At 55.2% G+C, this 12,299-nt stretch overlaps 1 protein-coding gene across 1 annotated transcript in view; it reads right to left on the minus strand.

The window, feature by feature from the left end:
• The window catches only part of SUPT6H (SPT6 homolog, histone chaperone and transcription elongation factor), a 35,019-nt gene that overhangs the window by 2,089 nt on the left and 20,631 nt on the right, over positions 1 to 12,299 (minus strand). Inside the window, exons 20-32 of the mRNA XM_088658084.1 lie at positions 11,274 to 11,401; positions 8,973 to 9,180; positions 8,703 to 8,850; positions 8,038 to 8,180; positions 7,424 to 7,564; positions 6,791 to 6,986; positions 5,997 to 6,235; positions 5,791 to 5,904; positions 5,378 to 5,502; positions 4,257 to 4,369; positions 3,476 to 3,553; positions 3,218 to 3,384; positions 1,171 to 1,361 (exon numbers count right to left, since the gene is read on the minus strand). Coding sequence (XP_088514210.1) covers positions 1,171 to 1,361; positions 3,218 to 3,384; positions 3,476 to 3,553; positions 4,257 to 4,369; positions 5,378 to 5,502; positions 5,791 to 5,904; positions 5,997 to 6,235; positions 6,791 to 6,986; positions 7,424 to 7,564; positions 8,038 to 8,180; positions 8,703 to 8,850; positions 8,973 to 9,180; positions 11,274 to 11,401 — 1,991 coding nt within the window. The remainder of the gene's footprint in view (positions 1 to 1,170; positions 1,362 to 3,217; positions 3,385 to 3,475; positions 3,554 to 4,256; positions 4,370 to 5,377; positions 5,503 to 5,790; positions 5,905 to 5,996; positions 6,236 to 6,790; positions 6,987 to 7,423; positions 7,565 to 8,037; positions 8,181 to 8,702; positions 8,851 to 8,972; positions 9,181 to 11,273; positions 11,402 to 12,299) is intronic.

The following is a 12,299-nucleotide window of genomic DNA, read 5'->3' on the forward strand; positions in this document are numbered from 1 at the left end:
TGGGTCCATCAAGCTCAGTGTTGTCTACACTGACTGGCAGCCGTGGCTCTCCAGGGTTTCAGGCAGGGGACATTTGCAGCCCCACCTGGAGATGCCACTGGGGATTGAACCCAGAGCCTGCTGTGTGGAAAGTGGACGCCTTGTCAATGAGCTACAGCCCCTTCCGCATTTGACCCCCGGTGCTGGTGCCGACTTCTGGCCCCAGTGGGCAAGCAGAGCCCCCCCCCCCGCAAGGGCTGCCCTCCCGCTGAAAGAAATCTGGTTTCTCCTGTGTCAGTGCAGAGCAGGAGCCTCAGCCGGTCGGCTCCCATCTGCACAAAACGCGCACCTGTCTAAAGACAGCTCTGAAGGAAGAAGCCAGCGCTTCTTCTCAGGTGAGGTGAGCACCTGCAGCAGGTGAGCGAGCGCTGCCTTGGAGGAGTCTGAGAGAGACTGAAACGCACACAAAGCGTAGGGGGCAAAGTCTCTTCTAAAGAGGTGCCTGCCATCGTTTTTAATTTTCGTTTTAATCTACACCAGCCTTCCCTCTCCAGGTGTTGTAGAAATCTGCCCAAAGATCAAGAATATTTTTAACCCGGCGGATCAACTGACTGAACTGTGCTGCCCTTTCCTCCTTGTCTCACCCCACCCCAATTTTCTCCCTCGATCATAGAATCCTAGAGTTGGAAGAGACCACAAGGGCCATCCAGTCCAACCCCCTGCCGAGCAGGAAACACCATCAAAGCATTCTTGACATATGCCTGTCAAGCCTCTGCTTAAAGACCTCCAAAGAAGGAGACCCCACCACACTCCTTGGTAGCAAATTCCACTGCTGAAGAGCTCTTACTGTCAGGAAGTTCTTCCTAATGTTTAGGTGGAATCTTCTTTCTTGTAGTTTGAATCCATTGCTCCGTGTCCGCTTCTCTGGAGCAGCTTTCTTCTTCTTCTTCTCCCCCCCTCCCTCTCCAACCTCCCCACTCCTGCATCATGAGCCAATGTGGCACAGTGGTTGGACTAGGACCATGAAGCTCACTGGGTGACCGTGGGCCCAGCCACTGCCTCTTAGCCTAGCCTACCTCGCATGAGAAGAACCATGCACATCACCTTGAGCTCCTTGGAGGAAAAGGTGGGATAGAAATGCCATGGCAATAAGTTAAATAAGAAAGCAAGGAGCCTTTTCGCAACACTCACTTGGGCTGCTGCCTCTGTGCTGAGCTGGAGGACGGCTGGGATTGGGGCTGAGACTGGGTGGACTGGGGCGTGGTGCTGGCCTGGAGCTGGTGGTACTGGGGGGTCGTGATGGGCTGGCTGGGGGTCGTGTAGGAGTAGCTGGGGGTCAGAAGCGGGGTGGCCACCGGCTGCTGGGCAGGAGTTGTGAAGACCTGGGACAAGAGAGAGAGACAGAGAGATTAAAGTACAGATTAGCCAAGGGTGAAAAGGGTCGAGTGGGAGCATCAAAAAGGAGCTTGTGGGGCCACAGTCATGGGCGCAGGCGGCCAGCTGCCAGGATCATAGAATCATAGACCACAAGGGCCATCCAGTCCAACCTCCTGCCAAGCAGGAAACACCATCAAAGCATTATTGACATATGCCTGTCAAGCCTCTGCTTAAAGACCTCGAAAGAAGGAGACTCCACCACACTCATTGGCAGCAAATTCCAGGAGCAGGCGAACAATCTATCCCACGGCGTCAGTGATGTTAACTCTTTATTCAAGGAAGCAAAGTTGACTCAGGAGGTCAGGCCTAGTGAGCACAGCAACTGGTTCCGGCAGGTCTTGCCCCTATGAGGCAGTTGTGGGGACTGAGGAAGAGGTCCCTGCTTTCCCACATCTGCCTAAACCTCCCTCCCCCAACCAGGTCCCTCACAAGCATTCTGAGACTATGCCAATGGACCCGCCTCTGCTTCTCCCTCTTCATGCCTCTTCTGGAGCTGGTCACAGCAGGAGAGGGAGACCCCTGGCTTCTTCAGCAGCTTGCCTCCACTCTGTCTCTTGGCCCCCCTCCTCTCCAGCCTCCGCTTCTGCCTCTGAATCTGGACTGCTCTCTGTCACATATTCTTTCTGCCCACTGTTACCCTTCAGTCTCAACCGCCTCTTCCCAGACTGTTCCCTCTTCTCCCACTCAACGTCCCCCGGGCTCTGAGCCTTTTTCTGTTGGGGGCTCCCCACACTATTCCTCTGCGTCCAGCCAGACCACGTGCCATCAGCAGATAGTAAGGAGAAGGCAGGTCAAAGGAGGTTGCCTTCTGCCCAGTCAGCAGCTCTGCAAGGCTTCAAGTTGGGGGGCAATCCCAGCCCCTCATCATCATTATTACCCACCCTTTACTGGCAGGTCCCAGTGTGCATTACAGCCATTCAAAATTCAGAATGGAAAGCTGTTAACGCGGAGTAAAAATAGATTGAACCAGGGACCTTCTGCCTGCAAAGCAGATGCCCTCTGCCCCAGAGATGCAGCCCCCTCGCCTGACTGTGCTCCGCAGGGCCCTACCGAGTGTGTGTGAGGTGCCAGGATTAAGAGCGGAGGAAGGTGCCCTTAATTCCAGGTCAGAGGGGGACGACGACGACAAGAGGCCCTTCCACTCACAGCCCCTGCCCGCCGGGCGATTAGCAAGCTCAGCCGGCCAAGCGCTGCCTGCCTGCCTGTCGGCTCAGCAAATTCTTCCTCCGCTAAGCCTTTTCTCGCTGGCAGCTTAGCTGCGTCCTTCACCTCCTCTCCCCCACTTTAGCGTCCAGCCTGCTTCCTCCATACCCCCCCCCCAGCACATTCCTTTGGAGTGGGGGCTAGTCACTTGCCCGCGGCCGATTTCCCTTTCATCTACTCTGTTAAGTTAGTGGAAGAAAACGTAGCGTGAAGGAAAACGGCGGGATCCGCATGCAGGTGACACTGTGATAACCACACTTTGAAAAAAGAAGATGCCCAGCTAGGAAGCAGCCTTGGGTCAGTGCTGCCTACACTGACTGGCAGGGGTTGTCTCCCAACCCAGACGGAACCTGGGACCTTCCACAAGCGAGGCAGATGCTGTACTGCAATCAAGAGGCGGCCAGGGGGATTGGACTAGATGACCCCTGGGGCCCCTTCCAACTCTCTGATTCTCACCTTAACTTGAGCCTGTGCGCTGGCTGGGACGTGCTGCCCCCAAAACCAGAAGAATGAGTCTAGAGCAGCCCCACCTGGTGCCCCCCAGTCCCCTCCCTCTGCCCCACCCGGCCCCTCTCTCCCCCCCCCCACGTCCACCTACGTGGTAAGCGCTGCTCCCGCCACCGCTGCCTCCGTAGCCGTACTGGCTGGAGGCCCACTGCGCAGGGGTGGCGTTGGGGTTCTGCCCCTGGCCCGTCACGGCTGCGATGGCGCTGAACATCTGTGAGGTCATGTTCTGTGGCAGGGCGTTCACTGCTCGGGTCAGGTCTGTGGGGCAGAAGGGAGGCGGAGCCCGTGAGCAAAGGACGCCAAGAGCAGGCGGGGAGGACAGGGGAGGCCGTGGGGGGGGGGAACTCACCTGCCAGGTTGATGTTCGCCGGAGTCGCGTTGATGGAAGCCGGAGTCCGGGTCCTGCTGCTGCTGCTGGGGGTGACTCCTAGGGGTGGGAAGAGGGGTGAATCGCGGGGGCTGGGGATCTGACCAAGTTGCTGCACAAGTGGACTGTGTTCTGCTTGCATGGGGCATCTCCCCCCGCCCCCCCGGGTGTGCAACAGAACGAGGGCAGCCGCTCCAGCAGTCAGAGGGCTGGGAAGCAAAGCTCTCTCCATCGGCTCTCCTGCAGCTGGTCTCCTCTCCCCATAACCACCACTTGGGGGTGGCTCTCCCACCAGGCTGCCTCAGCAGGAGACAGGAAGCAGAAGGCTGCAGGCCCAGTCCCATCAGGCACCTCCTGTCCCCAAAGCGGACAGCACCCCAGGCGCTCACAAGCGAGGAGGGAGGAAGAAGGCTGGCTGGCTGGCTGGCTCTAGGGCATGGAGGGGGAACCGGATGCTCTCCATAGGTTGTTGGACTCCAATTCCCATCTGCCCCTGTGGCCAGCAGAGCCAATGGGAAGGAAGGAAGGAAGAAGTCCAACAATATCATAATGGGAGGGGGGGCAGAGCACTGACACCCCACCCTTGCTCTAGGGTGACGCTGGAGGGGCCATCAAGCCCATCTTCTGCTGCCCAGCGGCTGAAACTCCGGAGGAGATGTGCTATTTTGTCAGAAGTGGCCATTTCTGGTTCATGGTGGGCACCTTTCCTGCAGGAACACTCTCGCTCACCCTGATTTTGTCCCCTGATTGGGGCTGGGATTACCTGGGACAGGGTCCTGGTAGTGATCCTTGAACCATCGGAATAGCCCGTTGACCGTGGGGAAGACGTGGCTGCGGTACCGGAAGCCTTCGGGCGTAACCGTCACATACTCAATCCTGTGTGTGGGAAGAGAAGTGCCCCCCCCTCTGGTGACATTGGCTGTCGGGTCGAACACCCCCGCTCAGAGTCATCCCAAGGTGGGAGGCAATGAGGCTTCCCAGGCCAGGGAGACTGGACCATCCACCACCCAAGAGGAAACACACACACACACACACACACACACACACACACACTTCCTGGGACTACTTAAAGACATGTCTGCCCTGAGGGATGGCCAAAGCGAGAAAGGCCAGGCCAGGGAGTTCCTGCCACCAGCTCCTGAAGTTGGCCTGAGAATCTCTTGCAGCATTTGCCTATTCTCATCATTTAAAAATGGTAAAGCCAAGGCAGAAAAAGCGCTCTCTCAATGCAATGGGCCAATCGACAGACATCTCCGTGTGGAGAGGGTCACCCAGTCAGTCCTTCTCCAGACATGGCAGCTGTGTTGAGAGAGCCCAGACCTTGCGGAGAGTTGGCACTAGATGTTGCTGGGCTCCAACTCCCACCCTCCTCCCCTGTTGCTGGGTGTCCAGACACATCTGGAAGGTCCCTTTCTCCCTGGGGATCAACATATATCCTGCCAGGCATCCCAAGCCCTCCTTCAGGGGTTTGAGAACTGGATGGACTTTGGAATTTGCATTTCTGCACCTGAGCTTCTGCAGCCTGATGGTCCAGCCCCTTCTGAAGGCACCTCTCCTTGCCTCTCACCATTCCCACCCCCTTCAGCATCACTCTGGGAGGCACAGGAGTCTAGCTTTGTGTGCAGGATCACAGCACCTCCAGAGAAGTTATCAGGAAAGGTGCTCTCTCTCTCTTGGGGAGCCACTGCGCATCAGAGGAGACAGGATGGGGCTAGACGGAGAAATGGCCTGGCATGAAGCAGATTCCAACCCAAAGGGGGTTTTGTAGGGGGTGGGCAGGAAGGGGAAAGTGATCCCCCAAGGAAAGCAAAGAGGAACCTTATCATCACCTCCCCTGTTCCTGCAAGGACCAGTCCCCGGGGGTGGGGGTGGGGAGGCACTCACCTGGGCTTGCCCCGTGGCTGGTAGCCCAGCAGGAATTTGCCCGGAAGTTCTTTGCAGGCGCAGATGAAGTAGGGGATGAAGGTGGGCTTCTCCTTCTTGGTCTTGATCAGGAGCTCCTCCAGTTTCTGGCACACAGACAGAGCAGTAACAAAATGGGCTTTCAATGCTGCTTCTGAAGTGTGTGTGGGGGGGGTCCAGAGCAGGGGCTTCTCCCCTCCTTGAATGGCCGCCCGGGGGAAGTCAAGGGGCTTTTGGCCACGCTGCGAAGCCCAGACAGCATTGCCTCACCCGGCACCCTGACCTTTTCCCTGAGAAGTTCCTCTCCCCCAGCGGCCGGGCCAACTCGCAGGGGCAAGGAGTGCCCATGGCTTATTTCCCCAAGCTCAGCTCTGCCCAGGTGTGTGTGTGCTCACCTTCCTGTCTCCCCCGTTGCAATCCTGGTAATATTTGTGGCTGAGCAGGTCTCTAGCGAAGGACGCCATCGGCTGCACATAGCGGGCGACGATCTCGTCCAGGTCCTCAAACTCCTTGGAGCGGAAAAGGCAGAGAGGGTTACAGGCAGAGGGGTCAAGGTGGGTTTTCCCCACAAGCCCACCAGGCTTTCAGCCTCCGGACTCACCTCTGTGTTGATCCAGAGGGTGGCCCCCAGGCTGAAGGCGTTCTCCTTGCCCTCCTCGCGGACGTCCACGTGCTGGTAGATGTTGTCGCTGACTTTCCAGGTGACCGTCAGGTGGTTCTCTCCTTTGCTGCTGGGCCGGATGATGACATCCCCCTGGTCCATGGTCTCCATCATCTTCTCGGCCTGCTTGAAGTTGATGTTGTGGAAGGAGGGGTGGGCAATCACACGCTTGATGTACGCTGTGGGGAGGGGGAAGAGAGGCAAACAGGCGGCGGCGCTTTGAGCTCTCTAGCTTGGAGGAAAGGAGAGTTCGAGGGGACACAGTGCGAGTTATGCATGGCGAGAGATATTGGGAGACTCGGGACAGGTCAAGGAAAGTCTCTCCAAGCAGCGTTAAAGTTAAACTGTGGAACTCAGGAGCAGGGATGGCCACCAGCCTAGATGGTTTTAAAAGAGGCCTGGATAAATTCATGGAGGAGAGGGCTATCGATGGCTACTGGCCATAAGGGCTAGGCTCTGCCTCCACAGTTGCTTCTGGACGCCACAAGAGGGGAGAGCGCTCTGGTGCTTGAATCCTGCTTGCGGGATTCCCATAAGGGGCATCTGGTTGGGCCACTGGGCTGATCCAGCAGGCTCTTCCCCACTGACTGGAGCCACAGCCCACCCCCTTGGCTGTCCGTCCCCAAGACAGCCGGCTGAGCGCCAGGGACTCTTTGATGGTGTTTCCTGCTTGGAAGGGGGTTGGACTGGATGGCCCTTGGGGTCTCTTCCAACTCTATGATTCTATGACTCACTCGTGCGCTGCTGCCTCTTCTTGTACTCCTCCTCCTGCTTGTGGTCACCGGCCTCGGCATCAAAGTCGTAGTAGGTGTCCTTGGGAAGCTTCCACTCGTTGCTCTTGTCCATCAAGTCCGACGTCCGGCAGGTCAGGTCGGCGCTGAACTTCTCAATGTCGATCTTCATGATCCTGCAGTGGACGGTCATCCCCACCTGGGCAAGACAGAGGCAGGCAGACAGTCAGCGGGAGGATAAAGACAAGCTGGGAAGTGTGTGCAGAGGAGGGCAACCAAGGAAACCGAGCCTGATGAGGAACGGCTGAAGGAGCTGGGTACCTTTGGCCTGGAAAAGAGGAGACTGAGAGGAGATAGGAGAGCCATCTTCAACTATCCCAAGGGCTATCACAAGGCTTGTTTTCTCCTGCTCTGGAGGAGAGGACACAAGCCAATAGCTTCAAGTTACGAGAAAGGAGATTCCGTCTCAACATCCGGAAGAACTTTCTGAGAGTCAGAGCTGTTCAGTGGTGGAAGGGACTATCTTGGAAGCTCACGGGTGGTTTTTAGACAGAGAGGTTGGGTGGGCCACCTGTCACGGATGCTTTAGCTGTGATCCTTGCATTGCAGGGGGTTGGAGGCAGGGAAATGGCCTACCTTGACCCTCTCCTCGGGCCGCTTGACCACCTTGTCGCTGAGGAACTTGGTCGGGATGAAGCCTGTGACGCCGTTGTCCAGCCGTGTCTTCACCCCGATGGCCTGGCCGGGGCAAGAGCCGCTGTCAAAGTGGTTCCAGACCTGGAACGGAGCAGAGGAAGCAAGGTTATGGCAAAAGGAGGGCGGTGGCGCTCTGCTTAACCAGGACCCAGGCACACACACACACACACACACACACACACACACACACACACACGAGTGGCTACTTGGCTGGCCATGTGTGCCCTCAGTCTGGATCTCTCCAAAGGCCTGGGAAGGTGAGGCACCCCTGCCTAGCAAGCATCGCAGCTGCCAGGGAATGAGACTTGCTGATGGTGCAGATCTATTCATTTATTGCATTTATAGTCCACCTTTTCCTCCAAGGAGCTCAAAGTGGTCTATATGGTTCTCTGCCTCATTTTATCCTCACAACAACCCTGCGATGCAGACTAGGCTGAGATGCAGTGATGGGCACCCGGCGAGCTCCGTGGCTGAATGGAGACTTGAACCCTGGTTTTCCAGGTCCTACTCTGACCCTCTCTAACCACTGCACCACACCGGTGTCGCTCTGTTACCTCGCTGAGCTCAGGGAAGTTGTCCTGCTGGCAGAAGGGGCACTGCCACAGGCCCGTCTCGTCGTTCCGGATCGCCTGGTCGTAGCTCTCCCCCTGGGGCCGCCGGTGGGCTATCCCCGTCACGTTGCAGATGATGAGTTTACCTGGGGGTGGGAGGTTGATTACTTGCAAAAATATTTGTATACGTCCTTCTCTCTATCTCAAAGCAGTTTACAGTGAGAATACATAAAGCCATGTAATAAAAACCATATAAACCATATTTAGAAAGCCAAAAGCAGGCCTCCATTAACCATTGGAGAAGGAGGCACTCTTAACTGCCTGCATAGGCCTAGAGGAATAGAAAAGTTTTCTGGAGATGTTTAAAAGTTGGCCCAGATGGGATAAGAAGGGTGGACTTTATGGGTGCACAAGAGGCGTTTCGCAACCCCTTCTGCTTTGGATTTTCATATGCTGTTGCAACTGTTCTCTCTGTTTTATACTTGCTATAAAATGAAATAATATCTTTATCCCCAGAACTCAAATAAATAATGAATGCTGGTGGCCCATTGGTGGCCCTAGGGGGTGTGCTGGTGACAAATCCAATTGCAACTGCCCTCCTCCTCCTCCTCCTCCTCGGTAGGCCTTGCCCCGACGGGAGAGGCAAACATATATAGAACATCTCCTACCTATATAGAACGTCTCGGGTGTCTCCTTCGTCAGCATGTTGAAGACCTCTTCCGAGTTGGGGGAGCGGTAGGGGCTCCTCAGGTCCTTGTAGCGGCAGCTCAGCTCAGCTCGGATGTCATACAGGGTGATGTGCTTGTCACCGTAGCCCTGAGAGAGAGAGAGACACACACACAGAAAAAGGAGAAGTGAAAACCAATAAAAAACAGGGGGTCAGATTCCCCCCGCCCTCCGCCCAACCCCAACCCCCAAGGGCTCCTCCCGCCACCAACCTGTCTCTCCAGCTCTTCGGCAAAGGCATCCAGGTCCAGGTCCTTCAGGCGCTCTGGGTTTTCCAAGATCTCCTCCAGAGCTCCGGCCGGGTTGGCGTCCTCGGCTGACTCGTCGTACTCCAGGGCATCAACAGCCATCTTCCGGGCCCACTCGTAGGTCTCTGGGTGGACCCTGGACCCGTCCAAGACCTCGATGTAGGAATCCGTGCTGCAAAAAGAGAAGGAAAAGGAGGACTGAGCAGCAGGTGTGAAAAACTGGAATGCGCCGGTCTTGCAAAGGCGACAGAGACCCCCTGGAACAGAAGGAAGTCCTGATGCAGGGATGGCCACCAAGAGGGATGGCTATAAAAAGAGGAGGAGGCAAATTCACGGAGGACCATAGAATCATAGAGTTGGAAGAGACCACAAGGGCCATCCAGTCCAACCCCCTGCCAAGCAGGAAACACTATCAAAGCATTCTTGACATATGCCTGTCAAGCCTCTGCTTAAAGACCTCCAAAGAAGGAGACTCCACCACACTCCTTGGCAGCTAATTCCACTGCCGAACAGCTCTTACTGTCAGGAAGTTCTTCCTAATGTTTAGGTGGAATCTTCTTTCTTGTAGCTTGAATCCATTGCTCCGTGTCCGCTTCTCTGGAGCAGCAGAAAACAATCTTTCTCCCTCCTCCATATGACATCCTTTCATATATTTGAACATTATCCTTTCATATATTTGAATATTACCCCTTAACCTTCTCCTCTCCAGGTTAGGAGGAGGAGGAGGAGGGGGAGGAGGAGGAGGAGGCTATCAGTGGTGACCAGCCCCAATGGCTGCTCTGCAACCTCTCTGTGGGAGGCAGGATGCCTCTGAAGACCTGTTGCTGGAAGCCCCAGGAGGGGAGAGGGCTCTCGTGTTTGGATCCTGCCTGGGAGCTTCCTACAGGCATCCGGCTGACCACGGTGAGGACTCAATGCTGAGCCTTTGGCCTGATCCAGCACCCAGACTCTCTCTATTTTATTTTGTTTATTTATATATTAAAAAATCTATAGCACTATTCAGAAAAAATAACATTAATCAAAACAGTTTACAGTGACATGAAAGCATGCAATTGAAATCATTTAGAAAGCTAAAAACAGACGTCAGTGAACTGTTGTGGAAAGGTCAAAGAATTGTGAAGGACCCTCCTCCTCCTCCTCCTCCTCCTTTATTACTTATACCCCGCCCATGTGACCGGGCTTCCCCAGCCATTCTGGGCGGCTCCCAACAGATTATTAAAAACATGATAAAAATCAAACATTAAAAACTTCCCTGAACTTGTCCAACCCCCTGCAATGGGCCCTGAACTGATGGAATCAGGCTAAAAGGAAGGAGCTTCTGAGTAAACCTTAAGAAAAACCCTTCTGAGAGTAAGAACCAGAGCCGTCTTTCCCATAGGGCTTAGTGGTGCATCATGCCAGGGCGCCGGCCTCTCGGGCGCCCCAGCAAGTGGGGGAGCTGTGCAGCTTTGCCAGCAGCCTCCCCTTTCCCTGCACCCCCGCCAGCTGTGCCCCGCCAACCATAAGGCTGGTGGGTGCACAGCTTCCCTCCCAAGCCTCTGTGAGAATCGCTCTCCCACAGCAGCATGGGGGAGAGTTGCAGGCGCAGCTACAGCCACCCCAACACTATCTGTGGTAATTTGGGGGCACTGGGCGGATATTTGCACCCCGGCGCCACATTTGCTAAAGACGGCCCTGGTAAGAGCTGTTCTACAGTGGAATGGGCTCCCTCAGAAGCTGGTCTCTGGATTCTCCTTCGGTTTTAAACAGAGGTCGGGTGGCCAATGACCAGGGATCCTTCAGCTGTGATTCCTGCATTGGAGGGAGTTGGAATAGATGAGCTTTAGGAGCCCCTTCCAACCCTAAGATTCTATGATTCTGAATCGCCTGCATAGGCCCTGTTGGAATAGAAATGTTCTCAGCAGGCATTTTAAAGTTGAAAGGGAAGGTAGGTGCCTGCTGAATCTCTGCTGGCAGAGTATTCCACAAGAGGAGCCTAAGGACAGCCTCGCTCCTGGATCAGGCGAAAAGATCACTGCAGCCCAGAATCCTGTTCTCTGTCCCCCACAGCAGGTGCCTCAGGGAAGGAGAGATCCGCCTGCCCCACACAGGGGTCTCTGCCAGCAGCACCCTCCCTATGCTCTCCTGTGCAGATTGCAGAGCTTGTGTATTTTGTGTTTCTATATTGCAATTTTATCCTGTGAACCAACCTGAAGGACAGGGAGGGAAACCTCCGGCCTCCTTGAGCATTTCAGCCCCCCCCCCGCTGCCGCCCCGCTTGCTCACCTGTCGCCCAGCGATGCTGTGTCGATCTTGATGAAGCCGGCACAGTTGATGAAGACTTTCGGCCCCATGTGGCACATGGTGACCAGCTGGGTCCGGTTCTCCAGCCGGGTGTTGTTCTGCTTCAGGATCTAAGAGGGGCACAGAGCATTCCTTTATTTCATTTCGTAAAAATTCATGCGCTGTTAGATCATAGAAAACTTCAAATAATAAAACAACAGGGTTGTTAGTAAGAAACAATTGAAACCTTCCAAAAAGTAAAAGTAAAAACAAGTCAGCAATCTAGACATCCAAGTAGGCTTCGTCGAAATAAAAAAATGTTTTTGGCAGGTGCTTTAAGGAACACAGTGGAAGGGCCTGCCTGGGGTAAAACGGCAGGGAGATACCACCACACTAAAAAGGTTTGAGTTTTTACAAATGCAGAACGGGTATTATGTGGCACAGTTCTGCCCGGAGGGAGGCATCTTGTCCTGGCAGAAAGGAGCTGCCTACGAAATAAGGAGGTTGGGTGGCCTGGGCGAGGGCCTCAAAGCCATGTCCTCTTGCCTTATGCTCACACAGGAGGTTTGTCCCTCTAAGCCCACTGTAGCCTCCTCTGACTGGCGGGGGCTCTGCAAGGTCCCAGGCCAGAGAAAGCTCTGTCCTGTCCCCTCCTGCCTATCCCTTTTTCAGCTGCAGATGCCCGGGACTGGACCTGGGAACTTCTGCATGCGAGGCAGGCGGCTCTCCTGCTGAGCTGGGCCTCTTCTGTAATCTACGAGTGTAGGAGGCTGCCTTATAGCAAGAGGCCAAAAGAGATAAATTGTTAAGTTGCCCTGGAGGGAAACTGCTAGGAGGGAAAAAGACAAGGCCACAGCTGACGTGGCTGAAAAGGAGCCGGTGAGCCATGTTACAGAAAAGAGAACATTTGGAGACATCGGGAGATGGAGAATGCAACAAATGCTGTAGAAGCGGCAAAGAGAACTGCAGATCAAGCACTTCTGCATAGCCGGCGCTGCAAAACAGAGTACCAACGAAAGGGACCGTTTG

This window comes from Zootoca vivipara, chromosome 14, assembly GCF_965207765.1.
Source record: "Zootoca vivipara chromosome 14, rZooViv2.hap1.1, whole genome shotgun sequence".
Classification (NCBI taxonomy): Eukaryota; Metazoa; Chordata; class Lepidosauria; order Squamata; family Lacertidae; genus Zootoca; species Zootoca vivipara.